Below are 21,903 nucleotides of genomic sequence, written 5' to 3'. Positions count from 1 at the left end.
CATCCTGTGGTTTCAAGACTGTGAAAGCTCAGTAGTGCCTTCCCTCCTTATCTTGTCTGTTTCTCCACACACCTTCCCTGGGGTCTACTAGTGTAAAGTTGGGTAGCATGGATCGTTGTATATCTGAATATCTTTCTTTTTACCTGCATAAGCTGACATGTAAGCTTAAAATATTTTTGGTCACAAATATATTTGTGCTGACATGTAAGCTTAAAATATTTTTGGTCCCTTAAAGCTCTACAAAGCTCACTGAAGTTTTTCTTTTTCTGGGTTTAGTGTTTCGGAAAAGTGTAAGGGTACATTATCCTCCTAAATGCTTGTAAAAGCTCTGCCCTCATGGAATTTACAGTCCAATGAAGAAAAATAAATTCTTTGTGATGAAGAGTGCAATATGCTTTGCATTTAGTCTTACTTTTCATAGTCTCTGTCATCTTTATGAGATTTGGGCAGGAGGAAAGGCTCAGTCCACCCTTGGGTAATAGAAGTCACTCTGTGCCAGGACAGGAGTTAGGGAAAAGTTCCTGGATAGGAGAATTCACTGTATCTTGGCTCCTTGTGAAAGCAACCCTGGGCTAAGACTGAGCCTTGATTTCACTCTAGAAATTCCTGTTGGTTTTCACAACTAAGTGATTATCACTTTATGGTCACCCCCAGGAAGCTAGATGCCTCCTCAAGAGACCCCACCTGGTTGGTAAGCAGAGAAATTCTTTTCCTTTCTACATGCCATCTAGTGACAAACGCTGTTGCATCTCCATTCATAAGAGCTCTGCTTTTGATTTGTTTTGGGATAAACCTGTCTCAAGCAGGGAATCTCAGCACTTTCTTTCTTTTCAGTCCTTTAATCCTAATGCCAGGGCTTTACTCACAAAGCTTCGTAAATCTGTGACCACTGAAATATCCTCTCTCTACCTGCCAATACCTTCTTAAATACACATTTTTCATGGAGACTGTTATTAACCAAGCTCTTCTCTGCCCTCTTTAAGGACACATCACCGTGCAGATTCAGCCAGGTACTTGTGGGTTCGGTTGACAAGACTGACACTTCCCCGTGCCTCAGTTTCTTCGTTTGTAAAAATCGAGCTTGTAAAAATTGTATCTATCTCACGGCTTTGCTGTAAGAATCGAATGAAATAATGCACACGCACTTGCCAAAACCCGCTATATTATTATTACATTCTACTTTAAGACTGAACATGAAAATCATGCAAAAAATTGTTTGCAAATTCAAGCCAGATATCGTGTCATGCTTACCAGAGAAACGATGGTATTAAGTCAAGCACCCCTTTTAGGGCTGCAGGCTATAGGAACAGTTTCTATGGTCTATGCGCGTGCATCGATGAGGTTATCCACCCACCCCCTCCACTTTGTGTGTCTGGGTCTCCAGATTTCATTATAAAGAGGCAGAGCCCATCAGAGAACTTGATCGGCAGCCAGGAACGGTTTTTTCTTGCTCCGGTCCTTTGTTAGGTCTTTGTTCCGCCCCTGGCTACACTCTAACAGAACCACTTACTGGCGATTCACAGGAGGGGACCGGGCGGCGGGGCGGGGCGGGGCTTGCGGGGCGCGGGGCCGGGACGCGGACCCTGCGCAGCGATTGGGTTCACCCGGGGGGCCGTGCTGCGCAGAGTGCCAGGCTGCGGGCGGCGGCAGACCCGGGAGCGGAGACAGGCCCGCCGTCCCCGACGCCGCCGAGCAAGTCAGCTGCGCGCAGTCGCGGCTCGGAGACCGACGGGCAGAACGACGGGCGGCGGCTGCGGCGACCGCGGGACGGAGAGAGTCACGCGGCGGGAGGGGACCGGAATCCGCAGCTCGGGCCGCGCCATGGACGGCACCGACAACGCGACCCTGCTCTTCGCCCCTCTGCTGCGGGACAACTTCACCCTGGCGCCCAACTCCAGCAGCCCGGGCCCCGGCACGGACCTCGCCCTCGCCCCTGCCTCCAGCGCCGGCCCCGGCCCCGGGCTCAGCCTCGGGCCGGGTTCGAGCCTCGGCTTCAGCCCCGGTCCCACTCCGACCCCGGAGCCCACGACCACCGGCCTCGCGGGCGGCGCGGCGAGCCACGGCCCTTCCCAGTTCCCTCGGCCCTGGGCGCCCCACGCGCCCCCGTTCTGGGACACGCCGCTGAACCACGGGCTGAACGTGTTCGTGGGCGCCGCCCTGTGTATCACCATGCTGGGCCTGGGCTGCACGGTGGACGTAAACCACTTCGGGGCGCACGTCCGCCGGCCCGTGGGCGCGCTGCTGGCCGCGCTCTGTCAGTTCGGCCTCCTGCCGCTGCTGGCCTTCCTGCTGGCCCTCGCCTTCAAGCTGGACGAGGTGGCCGCCGTGGCGGTGCTCCTGTGTGGCTGCTGTCCCGGCGGCAATCTCTCAAATCTTATGTCCCTGCTGGTTGACGGCGACATGAACCTCAGGTACGGATCTGTCTATTCCTTGGGCATCTGTCTCATCCCAGCCGCGCGTTTACGGCCGTGGGCTCAGGACGAAGGACAGAGGCAGTGGAGGGGTTGGAATCAGGCGTGGAGGAAGGAGGAGGAAAGGAGAGGAAGATGATGACCCCCAGGCTTTAGAAGTCAAGGCCGACCCGCAGGTTGTGCTGCTGGGGGAGCTAGCTAGACGGCGAGGGGCTGCTCCAAGGCGGGGATTCCATGCGCAGCGCGGCCCTTCAGCAGGGTCCCTCGCCGTCCTCTCCTAGCATCGGGCTGGCAGCGCAGGTCGTTGTCCAGTGGAAGACAAAGAGAAGGGGAAGGCTGAACTAGAACTCGCCGGCAACGTGAAAGTAAAATAGGGCTACTGGCCCGTCAGAGAAACTAATCTCACATAGAGGTCAGGATTGTTGAGTTCAGCCAAAAGTAGCAGTCAGCAGCTTTACCATGGCTTACCTTGCAGCAGGCTTGCAAGGAAGAACGCTCCTTCCCCTCAGAATCATCCAGGCTCAATAGACTTTATAAAGCCGAAGGCAGCAGTACTGAGACGGGGGGCTTACTTTTCCCCCCTGCCTTGGGTTCATAATTCCACTGGTCTTAGACGTGCTGCTCTCTTGGCACTCTCCTTGGATGACGTAGGTTCTGCCCAGACTTCAACCCTGGGACTCGCAGTCTCCCCTTTCACCTTCTCAACATACAATAAAAAGGTTGGCTGGCTGTTTGACTCAAAGCTCGTTCTGATTTCTGCTCATTCCCTTTTCTGCAGCATCATCATGACCATCTCCTCCACGCTTCTGGCCCTTGTCTTGATGCCCCTGTGCCTGTGGATCTACAGCTGGGCTTGGATCAACACCCCTATCGTGCAGTTACTACCCCTAGGGACCGTGACCCTGACACTCTGTAGCACTCTCATCCCTATCGGGTTGGGCGTCTTCATTCGCTACAAATACAGCCGGGTGGCTGACTACATTGTGAAGGTAAGGCCCCTCTTCCCTTTCCATACTAGCTTGGAGAGCCCTTGATCTCTGACCCACAGCAGAAATGTGAGGAAGTTTGGAGAAGGGGGGAAAGGAAGAAAAGGGCTTGGAAGTAGTTGCATGGATAAAATTTTTTAAAAAAGGTTTATGCTACGAAGATAACTTCCACTTTTGGGATTCCTAGAATAATAGCTTTAATTAAGACACAGCTTAATCAAAACCAGCATAAAAGAACTACCAGTACTCATCGGGATGAAACAGATCATAGAGCGGTGGGGAAGATGACAGTGTAATTAAATGGCAACATATTTTCCACTAATTGTATATAATTAAAAATCGAAGCAGATTAAATATAATTACTTTAATAGAATTGGTGCAGTATTTTAGAAATGCATGGCTATCTTTTCAAAAATGGAACTGGAATTCTGAGAAACTCCATAGTAGGTTCCTTTAACATTTTATTAAATTTTTAAAAGTAAGTTGATACTAATAGGACAAAAGTAATGGAAAAGTTACATTGTAGTAATAGAACACACAAAATATTCGCTTTAAAGCACAAAATAAAATCGGGTCCTGGATAAATAATGGAGATTATATTGCCCTCACTAAATGTGTTTCTTTTTCTTTCTCCATTGCAAAAGCTATTGCTTCTAAAGCTATTCTAAAGCTATTGCTTCTAAAGCTAGTGAAAAGATGGGGGATTTCTGTAATTTGTGCAATATTTCTCCGAAGGCTTTGATTTTTTAAAAAATCAATGCTTTCTGTAGCAGTAGAGATTTTAGTAGTTTAGTAGTAGTTTAGTAGATTCTAGTAGTGGACTGGAGGAAAAAAAATCTGTAAAATTAAGCTGTCTTTGAAAATTCAAAAATAGTAGTGAAAAAGAATAAACCATGACCAGGATGCTGACTTCAGGTAATTAATCAAATAAAATACGTAACTATTACTGAAAAATGCACAGGCAAATTCCTTTGGACAAATGAAGAGAAAAAGAGCCACCTTAATGTTTCAATTATGTAGATTCAAGAAGACATAATCTTTTGTTTTACTTATTTTCTAAAGTAATCTGATTATATAGTCAGCTTTTATTAATATGAAAAGTAGAGAGTTCTTTTCTGTGCATATATCCAGCCCTGAGTAAAAGAAATCCTGCTCCATAATAAACATGTATATGTGAATGTAAAAATATATGTGTACATGTAAATACGCATATATTAATACCTGTTGTGTATACTCATACTCTTGAGATGCATTAAGAACTTGTTAATCTTAATCATTAAGCTAATGCTATTAACGTGATGGCATTTACTGTAAAACCTTAGGAAGTCTAAGAGAAAGTCAGTCAAATGACCTACACACCAAAAACAGAAGTATATTTAATATATATTAATAAATTAATGTATTTAATATTCAAATATAATAGATCAATAAGATTAGCTACCTTTGAATTTAAGGTTAACCTCGCCCTATTCTTTAACACACTATTAAGAAACGGTTTATATAATTGTTATACCTTTGCAAACACTTCAAAATGAGCATTCAATGTCAATGCTTGCCCAAATGATTTAAAAGTTCTAAGGGATTTTGGAGCCAATATTTCAAAATGAAGAAATCAGATTGTCAATGCTTTTAATGTGACATACTTTGAAATGGTATGCTTTTACATGTAATAGCTTGGTTTCTGCCAATTGTACATCTGTAGTATCTGTACCTTATATAATAATTATTGCGGCATCCTCTAGGGTAGAATTTGTGACCAGCTGATAAATTTTAAATAATTTTTTAAGAGTGTAGAGTCATGCCAGTCCCAAAGACTGCAAAAGGGATATCACAGCTATCCAGGGAACCAGAAGCAACATTTAAACTGTTCTCTCTGGATCTAGGTTCCTTCCCCTGCCCACTCCTCATTAAAAATAATAAGTTAACTACCAATAAGAAGGAGGAGTAAGAGAGGAATTTTTAGGTTTCCACCTTACTATTCATACAGCCTGTTTTATTTGAATGAGTGAAATGTACCAGTCACAACATCAAGATTACATGTTTTATACAGAAGTCAATTGTACTGTATCTAAAATTCATCTATTGTAATAATACCTAAGCATCATTAGAGACTTACAGATGGGAGGTTTCTCATGAACAAATGAAAAAGGGGAAAGTTGCAAAATTGCAAAGAATTCTTCACATCTTTATTTACATTTTTTTCTCTTACATAATCTAAGAATAGGTAATTGTTTCAATATTGCAAGCAATCCTCTGCAATATATTTCCAGGGTTAAAAAAAATCACACACTGAGCTTCAGACATTTTAATCAAGTTTCACAAGTTTTAACTCACGTAAAATGAGAACCAATTTCTTATGGAAAACATGGGGTTCAGTTCAGGGAAAGTAAATATCCACTTGTCTGCTCTAATGATCAGACTATACCTGGGGTATTAGGCTCAGTGCTAAATGCCCTGTTTTTTTTTTTTTTTTTTTTTTTTTTTTTGAGACAGAGTCTGGCTCTGTCGCCCAGGCTGGAGTGCAGTGGCCAGATCTCAGCTCACTGCAAGCTCCGCCTCCCGGGTTGCCATTCTTCTGTCTCAGCCTCCCGAGTAGCTGGGACTACAGGCGCCCGCCACCTTGCCCGGCTAGTTTTTTTTTTGTATTTTTTAGTAGAGACGGTGTTTCACCGCGTTAGCCAGGATGGTCTCGATCTCCTGGCCTCGTGATCCGCCCGTCTCGGCCTCCCAAAGTGCTAGGATTACAGGCTTGAGCCACCGCGCCCAGCCAAATGCCCTGTTTTTAAGAGGCACATTCACAAACGAAACACATGTTCAGAACAGTCAGGATACCAAAACAAAGTTAGGTGATGGAGGCTTTAAGTCGAGTAGCCTTCCCTGATAACTGGTTTTTAAGCTTTTGAAGAGCTGTTTTTCAGAAAAGTTTTTTTTTTGTTTGTTTGTTTTTTTTTTTTTTTTTTAAGAGCTGGTCTTTGTTGCTCCTGACAGCCTATATCCAAGTCAATGGCTAGAGGTTATAGAAGGCAAATTGTCCCTCAACATAAGGACAGGCCTCCAAACAGTCAGAGCTGCCCAATGTGGCTCTGGATGCTTCCTGAAGATGTGGCCTGCTCGTCTTCAGAAATATTCTGTCAAAGGTCCTCCATTTTGTGTTGGAGATCATACTAGATGGGTGTTTTCTTCCCTGAGCTTAGGATTCTCTCGCCTGAATTCATCTTCAACCATCTCATTGTAATTTTCTATTACTAGGTTTCCCTGTGGTCTCTGCTGGTGACTCTGGTGGTACTTTTCATAATGACCGGCACTATGTTAGGACCTCAACTGTTGGCAAGTATTCCTGCAGCTGTTTATGTGATAGCAATTTTTATGCCTTTGGCAGGCTACGCTTCAGGCTATGGTTTAGCTACTCTCTTTCATCTTCCACCCAACTGTAAGAGGACTGTGTGTCTGGAAACAGGTAGTCAGAATGTGCAGCTTTGTACAGCCATTCTAAAACTGGCCTTTCCGCCGCAATTCATAGGAAGCATGTACATGTTTCCTTTGCTCTATGCGCTTTTCCAGTCTGCAGAAGCAGGGATTTTTGTTTTAATCTATAAAATGTATGGAAGTGAAATGTTGCACAAGCGAGATCCTCTAGATGAAGATGAAGATACAGATATTTCTTATAAAAAACTAAAAGAAGAGGAAATGGCAGACACTTCCTATGGCACAGTGAAAGCAGAAAATATAATAATGATGGAAACCACTCAGACTTCTCTCTGAATGTGGAGATACACAGGAGCTTCTGTCTTGCTGAAATATTGCTTCATATTTATGGCGTGTGGTAGTGCACATGGTTAACATAAAAGATGACACTGGTTCACATCATACATGTAACAAATCTGTTCTTTTCATTTTAAGGTTTGCTGGTGTATTAACCAAACATTGTCACAAATTACAAATCAATGCTGTAATATAATTTGCACCTGGGATGGCTAACCTGAAGTTTGAATTAAATGTGCTTTTTAGTTTTTACCATCACCAATTTCTATGACTGTTGCAAATACAGAAACTTTTAGAAAACAGAGTCTTGGAAATGTAGAATTTTGGCGCACTATCTTATGAGTAAAACCAAGCTATCTTTGTTAAGCATAATTGAGTTTAGTGTAATTGTTGTTAAAAAAAAAAAAGTGTGCTTGCTCTACTTAAAATTCCTGACAATGTTGAATTTTGACCTGTATTCAGAAAAATTCCAAAACGGGTCAGTTAAATAAGGAAATATACTATTTGTCAAACCAGTATCAGAGAAAAGTTACATTAATGTATTTGATTATTTGATCTGGTATCTACTTAGTAATGAATAATCAACATTTTTTCTAGTGGACAGGCCATGTTCTTTTCGATTGGTCTTCTGCATTTATGTAAACACACCCCAGATCAATTTATCTTTTGGAGGAATGATTTGTTTGGGAAATTTTGCAGAACCACTCTGGAGCAGAGCAAAATGGTACCTCCGGGTCATCACTGGGACTGGGGGAAAGGACACGCTCCAGGGGAGAAAACAATTCGCCTAGACGAAGATCCCTAGGTGGTTCTCCATGAACTCGCCGAGGGGGCTTAGTGGGTAGTCTCTCGAGCAGCTCTGAGATTAAACTATCATCTGAGTTAATGAGTAATAACAGACCCAGAACAGTTCCCAAACCTTGGCACTTTCGCTCCTTTAGCCAGAGGCACCCAGCCTAGCCTTGGCTTCCTGGTGCGGGGAATGCGGGAGAGGGGGGGAGCGAGGGGAAGGGGGAGCGGGGGGAGGGGGGCGGTGCGCAGGCACCTGGAACAATCAGGGCACCGGGAGTAGCCGACTCAGCTGATGCCGGTGATGAATTTCTCTCATTGAAATCCTACCCATCTCGGGCGCCTTGGTTCCCTTACGAATCAGCCCTTTCATCACAAAGAAAGCCCTCTTTCCAGATAATCTAAGGGTCATTGTGCCAACATCTGGGCGTGGAGAGTTTCCGTAGGGAGAAGGACGGAGAGGGGCCCCCTCGGCGGGGACGCGGGCCGATGGCTGGAAGGGCGTGGAGGGCGGTGCAGCGGGCGAGCCCCAGCCGAGGGCCGTCCCCGCCTCCACTCGGCCGCCCGGGCGAGTTGCCTATTTAGGGTGCGGCGGCGGGCGGCAGCGGTGCGCCCATGGCGGCCCTGGGGGACGAGGTGCTGGACGGTTACGTGTTCCCGGCGTGCCCCCCCTGCTCGTACCCGTACCCGGCGGCCACCAAGGGCAAGGGCGCGGCGGGCGGTAACTGGCAGCACCGCGGCGGGGGCTGCCTTCCCGCCTCCTCCCCATCCTCGGTGGGCGCGGCCTCGTTGTCCTTACCGGGCCGCGGGAGGCTGACAGCCGCCGAGTACTTCGACAGCTACCAGCAGGCGCAGCTCATGGCTCTCCTGGCGCATGTGGGGCCGGGTCTCGGGCCGCGCGCCCGGAGGGCCGGCAGCTGCGACGTGGCGGTGCAGGTGAGCCCGCGCATCGACGCCGCGGTACAGTGCTCGCTAGGGAGGCGCACGCTGCAGCGCCGGGTCCGCGACCCCGAGTCCCCGGCCGACCCCGTGGCCGAGGGCACCACGGGCGGCGGCTCTAACTCCCAGCAGTCAGCCCGTCGAGGCCTGGAGCAGGGCAGCCCCCAGAACGGCGCCCCGCGGCCCTTGCGCTTCCCGCGCACAGTCGCCGTGTACTCGCCCGTGGCCTCGCGCCGTCTCACCACCTTCCTGGAGGGACCCGGGGCCGCGGCGGGCGAGCAGAGGTCCGGAGCGTCGAATGGAGAGCGGGGGCCGCCGCCCGCGAGGGTTCAAGACCCAGAGGAGGGGGAGGTGTGGACGAGGAAGGCGCCCCGGCGGCCGCAGTCCGACGACGACGACGGCGAGGCCCAGGCCGCTGTCCGAGCGAGCTGGGAGCAGCCGACCGACGGTCCGGAGCTGTCGCCGCGAGAGGCCCAGGACGGGGAGGCGGCTCCGCGGTCGGCGCTAAGGAGCCCGGGGCAACCTCCGCCGGCAGGGAGGGCCCGAGACGGCGGCGACGGACGGGAGGCGGCCGCCGCGGGAGAGAGGCCGTCGCCACGGAGCCCGGAGCCGGGCAAGGAGCGGCTGCGCTTCCAAGTAAGGCCTGGGGCGGTGAGGGCACAGGAGAGCCCGGGGATGCGGGTGTCTTCCTGGGGCCGGGCCCTGTGACTGCTTCGGGTACACTTGAAGGTGTGGCGCTTCCTTAAGCGTGGCCACTTCCGTGTTTCCGAAACAGCCAATGCCCGCGACAGGTGTCTTCCCCCACAGCAGTCTCTTGTCCCGACAGCCTGACTTACTCGCCGCGGCTGCTTCACAGGCTGGCCAGGGCAACGCCCTTAGGACATTCACAACCCTCACATTTGCACTGTAAACCTTGGGCAGTGGGCGTGTAGGCCAGTCCTGACCGCGTGGTTGGATGACCTATGAGTACGCACAACTGAACTTCCGGAGCACTTGCAGGCAGGAGAGTCGATTCCGAAGAATCCCCCTCTCCCATTTCTGCACTAGATGTGGCAAAAACCCTTCAACTGCTGAGATTCTGGTTAGCAATTCTGACTTCTCCTTTACAAGCTTCCAGGCTATTGGAAAGCTGGAGCTCCTAAAATGCCCCTTCCTAGGAATTTGCTTTGCTTTTAAAAAGCACCCCCACCTCAGAAATCCAATACTGCGAAAGCATTTGGACTGCTCAGTATTGCCGCCCGATAGCAGCAGGCCGAACCTTTAAAGGGCTGGGGCACGCAGAGGGCAGTTGTGACCTAGCAGAAGTGGAAAGGCACAAGAGGTGGTAAGAAGCCCGAGGGAGTCCTTCGCGGTCTCTTCCACGGCCATCACAGGCTGGTATTGCTTTTGAGGGGCGGTGTTGGTGGCGGTAGGCTGATTGTGTGAGGAGTGAATCGAGAGGCCAGGGCTTTCCAGCGTGGCCATGCACGAGCTGTGTGTGATCTTAGGCCAGTCATAACCTTCCTGGACTTAACAGTCAGTCTCACAGGTGAGCAGACTGAATTAAGTGCTCCCCAGAGTTCCTTCCAATTCTAAAAGCCTAACTCTAAAAACGTGTGTATAACTGGTTACTGACTGGGAGGGAAGAAGGGAAGTTTAGATAACACTACTTTTGTTCATATTGAATATGAATTATGGCTTACGTACAATTTCGGTTCCTGGCACTACTGTTTGGGAATTAACTAGCAGCATGAAGAATGTGATCTTGGTGAACCCCTTAAAGTTCCTTGGATGTGGAGTCTTATTTTTCTTCAGCTTAATACCTTTCATGTGTGCATAGTCTAAGATCAGGCTTCATCTTAAAAGGCCTCCCTGAAGAATCCTAAACTTCAGAGAACTGTTTAACTATTATGTCCCTAATTATTCATTTATCAGCCTGCCTTATGAACTGAGTTAATCTGGTATATGAACTTTAAGGCCCATGCTTGCTTGTTTGACTAGACTATTAGCTCACTTAATTACTGTATTGAAGAGGCATACCCAAACCTGATCCTGCTTTCTTTCATGATCTGGAGTGAAGTTGACAGTTTCAGATATCAAGTAGATCCTTCCCAACGTCTGGAAATGAAGGATAATTCAGGTCTTATGTTGGTTAAACTGACATATCCTGTTGTTCAGTTCTTAGAGCAGAAATATGGCTATTACCACTGCAAGGACTGCAACATCCGCTGGGAGAGTGCTTATGTGTGGTGTGTACAGGGAACTAACAAGGTAAGAAATACCAGGTGACTGGCATCTTCTTGCTGAAAGTGTCAAGGCAATTTTGTTTTATTTTCTTTCTCATCACAGGTTTACTTCAAACAGTTTTGCAGAACTTGTCAGAAGTCTTATAACCCTTACCGAGTGGAGGATATCACCTGTCAAGTAAGTCAGATGTTTTGCATTTTGTCTGACCTGGGCTGTCGTAGAGGGTTTTTAGTGTAGTTTGAGTATACTTCCAAAAAGAGGCCAGGTCCCCAGACCTTAGGTTTCAACTGGCTTTTGTTAGGAGTGGTAGAAACAATACTCACCTGGAAAACGGGGCCTTGGTGTTAGCTTCTTTCTGCCCTTGCAAATCTTGCTCTTGTTAACCTCTTCTAAAACTGTTAACCTCACTTGCAATATGGAAGAATACTTGCCTTACTTGCTACTTAGTCAGATAATATAAGAAAATTAACAAAAACATGCTTGTCAGCTAACATGAAGTAGTCAAGGTTGACTGTTTTACCGAAATGCCTCTTAGGAAGCACAACCTCAAGGTATTGAGTCTAAGCACATGGGTTACTTTGTCTTGCCTGAAAGCTCACAAAGGGGGACAGTTTAAGATAAATCTAAGTTGTCTAGCTTTATGGGGAGTTGACTGTAACGGTAAGCAAGCAATATGTTAATTAAGCATTGCTTAAGCACTTGCTTGCTATTAACTGTGCTAAGGGGCTTAGCTAATCTTTAAGAGGAAAGTGTCTAAATTCGCCTCTTATCACACAGCTAATGGAGTCTGAATTGCCAATTGAGACAGGCTAATCAATACACTTGACCCACGTTGGATATTTAGAAGCATTAACACCCTGCCGTGGTGGAGAGAAACTAAGTATGGCAAGCCACTTAGAATCACTTAGATCAGGGCTGGGCATGTTTGTAAAGGAGGATGCCTTAACCACTCTGCTCTTGGTGTTCGTTGTCAAATTCATCCCTGACTTGTTCTCTACCCTTCCTCTTAAATTGTTGCAAAAGAAACTTCACAACTCATAATTGGATCTGATGCAATATTAGCAGCACTACAGCATGGTTAAACACCCACTATTCCTAGCCCTGTCATTGCTAGGTAGGTAGGGATGTAGAGGGAAAACAAGATTACTACGGGACCTTGCTTAGAGTGCATTCAATAAGTACTTGAATGGACTAGAGAAATGTTGAAGTCCTAGGAAATCACCAAGGGTTTGTCTTCTGTATGCCCTTCTGTATTTTTTATTCCCCCAGAGTTGTAAACAAACTAGATGTTCCTGCCCAGTAAAACTTCGCCACGTGGACCCTAAACGGCCCCACCGTCAAGATTTGTGTGGTAGATGCAAAGGCAAACGCCTGTCCTGTGACAGCACTTTCAGCTTCAAATACATCATTTAGGTGAAAGTCAGTGTTGCTGTGCATGCACTGATGGAGTAGATGAGTGAGCTTTTCCGTGCCTCTCCTCTCCACCTCTCCCTTCTCAAAATACTTCATGAAAGGCAGTGTATTCTGAAAAAGCCTTCAAATAAAGGTATTGCAACACAATTTATACATTGCATAAAATCTGTCTTTGAAAATAAAGTTTCAAGAGCGCTTGTCTTGTGCTAACCGTCTGAGCCTGTCACTTCACCTTTATGAATGCTTGCTGATGGCAGAGAGTGGGCCAGGCTCTGAGTGAGGCTGTGGCTACTTGGAAAACAATTTAGTGGGGGCTCGTAGACGAGGTCTACTATTTAGGCAGCTCTGGAGGACTGAAGCTTAGAACGTAGTTAACTGAATAAAAAGCCACTTAGAGATTGTGCCACTGCATTCCAGCCTGGGCGACAGAGCAAGACTCCGTCTCAAAAAAGAAAAAAAAAAAAAGCTGCCTAGCTGTAACATTAAGGCATTCTTTTGGGAGAGGTGGAGGCAGAGCCATTTCTTGGTTGCATGAGACCGTTGGGAGGTTAACGGTAGAGTAAGAATGCTGAATGGCGGTGATGGGGTAGGTAAAGGCTTTAGTGTCCGGGTGACTTTAGGAAGTAAGCTACTAGGTAGAGGAAGGCTGGGAAAACTAACCTGACTGACTAGTCCGTTTCACAAATGTGGCGAAAGTGGGGCTTGGAACAGGGTGACTGTGGGCAAATGGCTGCTTTAAGACACTGAATAACCCATCAAGTAGACTTTGTGTTTCTTCAAAGCTTTTTTTTTTTTTTCTTTTTCTTAAAGTAGGCCTCCTAAATGTACTTATAAGATGTCAAGTTAGAGGCGTAGGCCTTAGCCTTTGTCTTCACTGACTTGGTGCTAGTTGGGATGCCAGACTCTTAACTGCATCTAGTAGCTTCTCATGACAACACTGAGGCCCCACTGCCAGAATGCTCCTAGTTGAGGATGGGACTGAGTTTAGAGCCTCAAGTGCATCTGATGAAATTGAAGTTGTAGTATTGGTTTAATTAGAGAAACCATATAATTGGAACCATGTGCTAATTATGCCTCCAATTGTCTAACATCCCACTTAAGTGAACTCCTTACTACCTTAGGCCATAGCACTAAGTCTTAACATTCTTGGACACTTGTTAAAAGGGGCCAAAGTGGGTTTGAGGTCTCCATAGAATCTGTATCTCGAGGGGAAAGGCCCACCTGCATCGATGTGGACGGAGATGGTACGTGTAAAATGCAGATTACTGGATACCTGTCCTACCTACATTTAACAGGCACCCCCAGCTGTTACTAATGGAATTGAAGCATGAGAACTTGTGCTCAGCAGAGAAGAGGTGGCATCTCATGGAGCTTCTAGTACAGCGGGCAGATGGCCACTAGTTTTTACATCAATGTAAAACCGAGGTTCTGACCTGTGATAAGGACAATCTGCTAAAGTGCCTCTGCAGTAAGGAACCTGACTTAGGTCAGGGAAACCCTGCCTAAAAGAATGACACCTCAGCTGAACTCCAGTTCAAATAAGTTGAATGAGGCAAAAATGGCGAGGGGAAAATTTCCAGATAGGGCAACAATCTGCAAAAGCCCTGTGGTAGAAAACCACCAGGAGGAGGCCACAGTGGGAGAATACTCTGGAGGACATGCCAGGTGAATCTAGCAGTGCCAGGCTGGAGGGGTGTTTTAGGCCTTCATTAGGAGGATGGTCTCTACTGGAGTGCAGGGGCTACTCACAGGCATTATCAGGGTCCACCACAGCCTCAAGCTCCTGGGCTCAAGTGATCCATCCTCCTGGCTCAGCCTCAAGTGGCTGGGACTACAGGCACTTTGTCAGGCTGCACTAAAAAGTTTTAAAGGTATGCTGGAGATAGTAGGGCATGGTGACATATAGACTCACTTTTAAAAAATCACTCCAGCTATACAGTGGATACCTGTAGATAAGAAGACTTGCAGGGACCAGATAAAGTGGTGGCAAGGCTAAAGAGAAATGACAAGAACTGGTGTGGGTAAAGGCGATGTGTTTTTTACTGGTTCTAACATGTTCCTGTTATTTGGTTGGGGGTAGGTACAGGGGTAGGAAACCCATTTGTACTGTGGCATGCAAGTGATACATAATGTCATCAATAGCATTTGCTCAATGAATGAATTACATAAAAGGTACCTGCATTGAGTCCTAAGAAATTTCCACTGGCTATTAATATGGTTACATTGTTCTTTAATATTGCTAGCTATTAATTTTCCTAACATAGCAGCTAACCCTATTTTTCAGCTGAGGAAAGTAAGGATCAGACTGTTTTACTTAGGGTGGGTGGGCATGCAGATATTCAACGAAGTGGCACAAAAACATGCCATTCAGATTATGGTGATTACATTTGAGCAATGAAAAGGCACTGCCAAACTCTTTATGTGTACAATCCAAAAACTTACAAGATGTGAATAGATTTTAAGACAGGTTGAGAGAGGTTAGAAGGAAATACTCCAAGATGTCTCTGGGTATCAAGAGAAGTAACTGTAGTTTTCTTCAAATTTCCTTTATTTTTTAAAGGAACCATGGATTACTTTGAAAAATTAGGGAAGAAAATGCTATACAATACCAATAAATGGATTTTAATACTGTCTCTCTCCTTTTGTTTAGGTTATCCTGGTGTTTTATGTGAGCAGTATTCACTCATAGGCCTGGATGAGGATCCTTACTCTTCTCTTGAGTCTTTTTCCAAGAAAGCATGTAATGATTTCCTAAATTTAAGGGACATTACGTGTTTTGCCACACCCTCTATTTTACATCACTAAAAGTAGAAAATATATTTTAAAATAAGAAATCCTGTGGTTTTGTTTTAGAAGCAGCATGAAGAAACTGCCAGATTGCTGCTTTTACTGTTGTCTTGTAAGTGTACTATTTAAAAATGATAACTGTAGTGTGCAAAAGAAAAAGGTTGTATGTAAAAACTGGGCTCCAAATAGAACTACATCAGGTAATAAATTAAGCACTGGATATATTTAATAAATACTAACTTGGGATTCAGAGGCTGAGGAGCAGAGAAGTGTAGGTTGGAGGAAAATGCTGTTGCAGAAGGCCATCCTCATGAATTTGTTTGCATCTTGATTGCTGGAGGTATATTCATTTTTATTAATAGACTTAGTTACATATAAATAAACGCAAAAAGCAAGTATCAACTGAAAGGTTTGGTTGGGTAGTCAACTGATTTTGTTCTTTTTTAAGGCAATTCAACGGGGTAACATTTGAAAGGTTTCTAAATGATGCACACTCTAATCATTCATTCTTTGTTAAAATACAACACAAACCAACAGCTACAATGCTTTTTATTTTTAACAAAAAGGATGTAAGGAGGGTGAGAAAAACAGGGGAGAGTAAGATAGGATGTAAAGTGTAATGTATCTCTGGACACCATCCCTCTCTGCCTGCCCCACACCCAACAGTTTTAAATAATTTAAAGGATACCACTTACAGTACCAGAACACCATCAAAATAATTGTCTTTATCAGGGTCCAAAAATACAGTGATTATGAATGAGCCGTGACCAGATAGGGAATTTTACTGGATATGTAACTGTGGTCAGCAGTCCAATGGTGTGCACAGTGCCTTCAGTTAATGCACTTGAGCATACGTAATTACATTTCTGGCAGGGTCCACACCCCCAAGAAAAGGTAAAGCTAAGCATTTCATTTCTACATTCTAAACTCTGGAATCACAGAGCCCAGTTTAAAAGAAAAGTCACAGTGGATCACAGTGGATAAGAGATGTATATAAAAAATACAAGGTGTTTCTTTCAAATCAGGAGTTGTGGGACTACATTCTTTTTTTTTTTTTTTTTTCTTTTCTTACAAAATGCGATTTAAAAAAGGGTAGAGACTCCAGTTCATGTTATACTACAGACTTACACAGTGAATAAGTATACTGCATGTTTTGGTAGTCAGTCTTCAGGCTTGCTTTCATTTCCCCTAGCCCTAGGTTTCTTTCTTTAGGGTAAAACATGTGAGTCCTGAATAAACATATAAAAAATGCATTTGCAGCTCTTTTCTTGAATTCTGCAGACTTCAAAGCCTGCAAGTCATATATTCCATCATCAGTGACCACAATTTTTTCTTTAGCTTTGTACACCTATTCTTATATAACAGTGCATGGCACAAATGTACAAGAAAATACTGGTTTTAGTCTCTACAGTTTCTATATGGAGTAAAATAAGTTAACTTTTCTAATGAGAATAGCTGACAGGCAGCATACATCTTTATTTTACATTTGAAAGTCTCTGCAGGCATCTACTTTGGTTAGTTATCAACAATCGTAACATAAGCACTGATCAGAGAACTGAGCAGCATTCCAATAACGTTAACAGATATATTATTTCTTTTTGAAATACTGGGAAAGCCCAGTTTTAAAATATTATTAAAATGTTCTAACATTTACATACTATGAAGAGTTAGATCTAATAAAATAACATTTCTTCAAAAATAATCTTGCAGTGCTCTTTTAGGCATGCTCTGAGACGTTATAACCAAACATCCATACCTTGAAAATATCACATATCCACACATCCCAACTCACACACACATAATTCCTTATACAGACCAAAAAACAAACCAAAAAAACCCAAACCCTTATCCCACACACTGAAAAATCAATGGTTTTTGTAAATGAGTCTTGATGTGTATAGCTGACTGCATGTTCATCTGGATGATTAAGTATCAATTGCAGGTTAGGTTTTCGACTGCTAGAAATTCAAGCAGCTTTGCAGGTCTTCAGCTAAAATGAAACAGCCTTGATTTCAGCCTCATTTCACCCGCTTTTGGATGTTTCAGTATTGGAGGCCATTATTGCAAACATTCTTGGAATTCTTTTCTTTCCCCAGAAAGTAATGTATTTGTAGGCATCACTTTTAGCCCTTTTCTTTTCACGTAGGTTAAGTAATTAAAAAATTCCTTCTTCATACAGTTATTGTGGGAGATGTTGGCAGCTGTTAAAATACCAGATTTTTTTTCTTTCAGAGCTTTGTTTTTGATACAGTTTGACATTAGTTAAACTAAAAAGTAGATGCTGCCAGAAAGTTATCAGTGAATGCAAGGGTCCATAAAAGGTGCTTGGTTTAATATTCTTCATCATCTTCAGTTTAGTTTCTTTCCTAAAGGCCTGAAGTGTCTCAGAATCCAGTGCTCACCATATTTCCCATTGGTTTGGGCTGTGCTAGAAGTTGGTATGATTGCACCATGCGTAGAGATTCTCTTATTTCCAGATTAAGTTCCATCAGTTTGTAGTTGGCTTCTGACATGTCCAGGTTAGAGCCTATAACTGCAAAGCTTCCTGTCTGGCCCAGCGTCTGATGATGGAAATATATATGTAACAGTGTCTGCACAGGGTCATCTTCACAGCTGCCAAAGATATCACTGGGCCAGAGAGATCTGAAAATACACAATAGTTTTTCAGTTCTGAGACTTAGGCAATTATTAGTTAAGACTAACTCAATTTAAGTTAAATACCTATAACAACAACATTTCCTTGTGAATAACATGATCTGTTTTAATATTTGAGCAAATATTACTCAAAGTACTACCTGAAAGTGAAAAGAAATCTAAAATTGGTATCATTTCAATGGCAACTGTTAAAGATACTCATGTTTTCCTTTCATAAAGACATGATATGGAAACAGCAAACTGAAAATGAAAACCTAGTATTACTAAACTTCCTGTCTAATTTAAAGGCATCACCTTTAAATCCTGTCACATTTTACCTGAAAGCTTTGACTTGTACTACAGCTGATATAAATTCCTTATTTTTCAAAGTTTCAATTAAAGAATGAATGGCAGTTTCTATGGTAGTTTGTGCAGCTTTGGAAATGTCAATTTCTTCATTTTCAGAAACGGACTCAGCTTCTTTGAGGATACTTTCCAGTTGGGCAAGTTCCTCTGACATGTTGATGACCTAAAACAAATACATCTTTAAGGATCTATTCGTATGTTTGGTAACAAAAACATTTAGTTGGCTACAAGAATATACCTGATGGTAGTACCATTGTTGCTCTTATTTTAAAGAGTATTTTAAAATGCTTGCCTTGGAAGAAAGGGCAGTTAATATTTCAAGTACTCCATTCTGTAGGAGCAAATAAATTCCACCAAATAGTAGTCTTGAAATTAAGTGTTCTTGATAAAGCAACAAGTTGTAATAAACAGATGTCTATATTGGTTTTAATATTACTACATTTTGGATAGTAAAAGTACATTTACTGTTATGGGGGATCATGCAAACTATGTGACAGTCAAGTCTTTAGATTTTAAAAGATGATTTACCCCAGGGTATTTATATAAATATAAATATAAATATATATATATGTTTACAGATTTAATGACTAAGAAATTAAATCATTTCCCCAGTGATAGTTTTATTACCAGCAGATGACAAGGGGGGAAAAAGACTAAAGTTAACATCTTTGAGGCTATATTTTTTAACATGTTTATTCTTGTGTGCATTAATAGAACTATAACAATATGGGCTGGGTGTGGTGGCTTATGCCTGTAATCCCAGCACTTTGGGACGCCCGGGCAGTGGATCACCTGAGGTCAGGAGATTGAGACTAGCCTGGCCCACATGGTGAAACCCTGTCTCTACTAAAAATACAAAAAAGTTAGCTGGACGTGGTGGTGCACACTGGTAGTCCGAGCTGCTTGGGAGGCTGAGGCAGGAGAATTGCTTGAACCCAGGAGGTGGAAGTTGCAGTGAGTTGAGATCATGCCATCGCACTGTAGCCTGGGCAAAAGAGGGAGACTCTGCCTCAAAACAAACAAACAAACAAAAACTATAGAAATATGAACAACATGTTGGGGGAGGGGAGTTGATGATACAGTTCTATGTCTGTATTGAACTGATGTGCTTTATTTGACTATTTTGATTTTCTGAGACAGGGTCTTGCTCTGTCACCTGTGCTGTAGTGCAGTGCTACAGTCACAGCTCACTGCAGCTTCTAACTCCTGGGCTCAAGTCATTGTCCCAGCTCAGCCTCCCAAGTAACTAGGACTACAGGTATGTGCCACCATCCCTGGCTTTTACTTGACTTTTGATTATAAATGATCTGTTTCTGCTATGGAAGCCTTTAAGGTCTGGAACCTTTTAAAACTGCTGGGTATCTGCTGTCTTATTTACTCATAGGTCCTGACATAGCACATCATTAAAAAACAAATTATTCCTTAACTGGAAAAAAAAAAAAAAAAGACCACTCTAAGTGACTTTTGACTTAAGCTATTCTAACAACTAATAAATGTATATTTTAAAAATTTTCTAGAATCAGTTACTGATGCCTAATACAACTGAATATTTACCTCTGCTTCATTTTTTATTGTATTTACTTGGTTGATAAGTTTACAGTAGGCCTGGAACAGAAGCAGCAATTGAAAATGCAATTTATATAATCTTCGGCAGAGCTCCAATTCCTAGAAATAAATAACATTACATTAAATTTAGGTGTTGTTTTCTAGACAGCATATTTCCAATGAAAATTTATAGTTAAAATTGTCTTGTCGTTTATTTTTCTGCAGTAAGCAAGTTAATATGGTGTGAAGCTGATGAAAGGCAGGCGAAATATGCTTTAAAGACTAAGATTAAAATAAAAACAAATATCACTGCTGGTTACATAATTCAGTTTTAATGTTAAGCACATTTTCACATTCTACAAATAGACTGTTTCAGCAGGCAATTAATAGGATACCTTAAAAAGGATTCATTAGAATTTAAAACTTTAAATTCATAATTAAAATAATCTACAAATGCAAAGACTTTTGCCCTCATTGAGATGTAGATCTCACTGCATTTATCAACAAATGCTTGATAAAGCAAAGTGAAACCAGATAACCGCTTACCTAAAAAAGTAAGAAAAGCTGTCTTTTAAAGTGAGATCAGTTTTCTAAAGAAAACTACTTGGTAATCTCATTGAAATGAAACTATGAAATTAACACGTGGGCTGAGCATGGTGGCTCACGCCTGTAATCCTAGCACTTTGGGAGGCCAAGGCGGGCAGATCACTTGAGCTCAGGAGTTTGAAACCAGCCTGGCCAATGTGGTGAAACCCTGTCTCGACTAAAAATACAAAAAAAAATTAGTGGGGCATGGTGGTGGGTGTATGTAATCTCACCTACTGGGGAGGCTGAGGCAGGAGAATCGCTTGAACCCAGGAGGCAGAGGTTGCAGTGAGTCAAGATCATGTCACTGCCTTCCAGCCTGGGCAACAGAGCAAGATTCCATCTCAAAAAAAAAAAAAAAAAAAAAGCACTTTTTTAAAATTAAGAAATTTAAAAGGAGATATGTTTAAGAAAAAGGTGACTGCTAATTTTATGAATTTTAACATCTATTTTAATAGAACCAACATTTCATGGATTAGGGCTTTGCAAAACTGAAGCACATACTACTTGTAAAGTAGTCCATGACAAAACATTGCTAGGTCACAAATGGACAAATGGCAGATGAAAACCAGTTTGTCTGGCAAGGGTGAGTGGTCTATAAATCAAGACAGGTCACTTACTGCTAGTATTTCCATTTGCTAAGCAAGAAGGTGATCAGGTCACAAAAAATACAAAGAAAGAAAAAGACCAAGAATTAGTGTAAGAAATCATTTTAACTAGGGTCATAGATGTTCCAGGTAAACTGAAGAACATATATTTATACCCCAAAGAAAACTATATGAAGTTATGTCCAGAATAAAACTTTTTAGACATTTACTGCAACAATTCAGGGTGTTTTTAAACACTGCCAAATAATAAATTACATTTAGGCTATGACTTATTTCTGTGTAAAAGCTATAATGAATAAAACTGAACTATTGCGATCTTGGCAAATTTGGCTATGCAGGTTTAAAAAAAAAAACAAAACCCAACTGTAATAAAACTTACATTTGTAAACTGGAAAACTTATGATTAGAAAATAAGAAACAAATTAATTACTATTACTTCTCAGAAAAGAATTGGCTTATAATCGTACATAATAAATACTTATCCATCACCATCAAAAGATTATCTCTGGGGTGGCTCATTCCAGGCTTCCTATCCTTTATGGTCTAATTAGGTCCTACTTTGCCATAATTGGTGCTGAGCCACAGGGTGAAATATCAAAAGCAGATGCGTGTTCTAAATTGCATTCCAAAGGCACTTCAGTAGGTTTCAGAAACTTAACCCGACTAGGTTTGAATCAACATAATGTATGTAAAACACAGTAAAAATTTATGAACCATCTTAAAAACTATATGAACACATGTACAGCAACTGATCTGGTCTCATTACGAGGAGAATGACTTCTAATTAAAACAGCAATTGTTATACTGTAAATGTACCTTCTAAAAGTCATTCTTAAGCCTGCTTTTCTAAAT

General features: G+C 43.2%; 3 protein-coding genes across 19 annotated transcripts in view; 2 read left to right on the top strand and 1 right to left on the bottom strand.

Annotated features, from left to right (window-relative positions):
• Window positions 1-1,602: 1,602 nt before the first annotated feature.
• Window positions 1,603-7,417, top strand: SLC10A4 (solute carrier family 10 member 4). The gene is made up of 3 exons (XM_008017440.3): window positions 1,603-2,411; window positions 3,190-3,400; window positions 6,647-7,417. The coding sequence occupies exons 1-3, from the start codon at window positions 1,822-1,824 to the stop codon at window positions 7,157-7,159; spliced, it is 1,314 nt and encodes a 437-aa protein (XP_008015631.3). The 5' UTR covers window positions 1,603-1,821; the 3' UTR covers window positions 7,160-7,417.
• Window positions 7,418-7,932: 515 nt separating this feature from the next.
• ZAR1 (zygote arrest 1) lies at window positions 7,933-16,192 on the top strand. 6 transcript variants are annotated; one of them, XR_012091608.1, is made up of 5 exons: window positions 7,933-9,523; window positions 11,045-11,137; window positions 11,216-11,290; window positions 15,177-15,266; window positions 15,380-16,192. XR_012091608.1 is itself a non-coding variant. In XM_008017443.3 (4 exons), exons 1-4 carry the CDS (start codon window positions 8,564-8,566, stop codon window positions 15,213-15,215), a joined length of 1,167 nt encoding a protein of 388 aa, XP_008015634.2. In that variant the 5' UTR covers window positions 7,933-8,563; the 3' UTR covers window positions 15,216-16,192. The 6 variants fall into 6 exon arrangements, 4 of the variants coding, with proteins under 4 accessions (XP_008015634.2, XP_008015632.2, XP_008015635.2 ...); XM_008017443.3 differs by having other exon boundaries at window positions 15,177-16,192; XM_008017441.3 differs by lacking the exons at window positions 15,177-15,266; window positions 15,380-16,192 and adding an exon at window positions 12,383-14,506.
• The window catches only part of FRYL (FRY like transcription coactivator), a 283,769-nt gene continuing 277,506 nt past the window's right edge, over window positions 15,641-21,903 (bottom strand). For 9 of the 12 annotated variants that reach the window (XM_073012415.1, XM_073012406.1, XM_073012404.1 and 6 more), the window contains 4 exons: window positions 21,064-21,081; window positions 19,868-19,978; window positions 18,286-18,476; window positions 15,846-17,956 (listed from right to left, as the gene is read on the bottom strand). In XM_073012415.1, coding sequence (XP_072868516.1) covers window positions 17,698-17,956; window positions 18,286-18,476; window positions 19,868-19,978; window positions 21,064-21,081 — 579 coding nt within the window. In that variant the 3' untranslated portion in view covers window positions 15,846-17,697. Of the gene's footprint in view, window positions 17,957-18,285; window positions 18,477-19,867; window positions 19,979-21,063; window positions 21,082-21,903 lie in introns of all 12 variants that reach the window. The other 3 variants (XM_073012412.1, XM_073012414.1, XM_073012413.1) reach the window with 2 other exon arrangements.

The sequence above is a fragment of the Chlorocebus sabaeus genome, chromosome 27 (genome assembly GCF_047675955.1).
Source record: "Chlorocebus sabaeus isolate Y175 chromosome 27, mChlSab1.0.hap1, whole genome shotgun sequence".
In the NCBI taxonomy this organism is placed as follows: Eukaryota; Metazoa; Chordata; class Mammalia; order Primates; family Cercopithecidae; genus Chlorocebus; species Chlorocebus sabaeus.
Note: the sequence above shows the minus strand (reverse complement) of the source record. Positions and strands in the feature narration are given on the sequence as shown.

Bases quoted from the DNA above. Each gene is read 5' to 3' on its own strand.
- ZAR1 (XM_008017441.3), top strand. From the start codon at position 8,564: ATGGCGGCCCTGGGGGACGAGGTGCTGGACGGTTACGTGTTCCCGGCG. The intron at 9,524-11,044 runs GTAAGGCCTGGG...CCTGTTGTTCAG, and splicing joins AGGAGCGGCTGCGCTTCCAA to TTCTTAGAGCAGAAATATGG. The intron at 11,291-12,382 runs GTAAGTCAGATG...TTATTCCCCCAG, and splicing joins TGGAGGATATCACCTGTCAA to AGTTGTAAACAAACTAGATG.
- SLC10A4 (XM_008017440.3), top strand. From the start codon at position 1,822: ATGGACGGCACCGACAACGCGACCCTGCTCTTCGCCCCTCTGCTGCGG. The intron at 2,412-3,189 runs GTACGGATCTGT...CCTTTTCTGCAG, and splicing joins GACGGCGACATGAACCTCAG to CATCATCATGACCATCTCCT. The intron at 3,401-6,646 runs GTAAGGCCCCTC...TTCTATTACTAG, and splicing joins TGGCTGACTACATTGTGAAG to GTTTCCCTGTGGTCTCTGCT.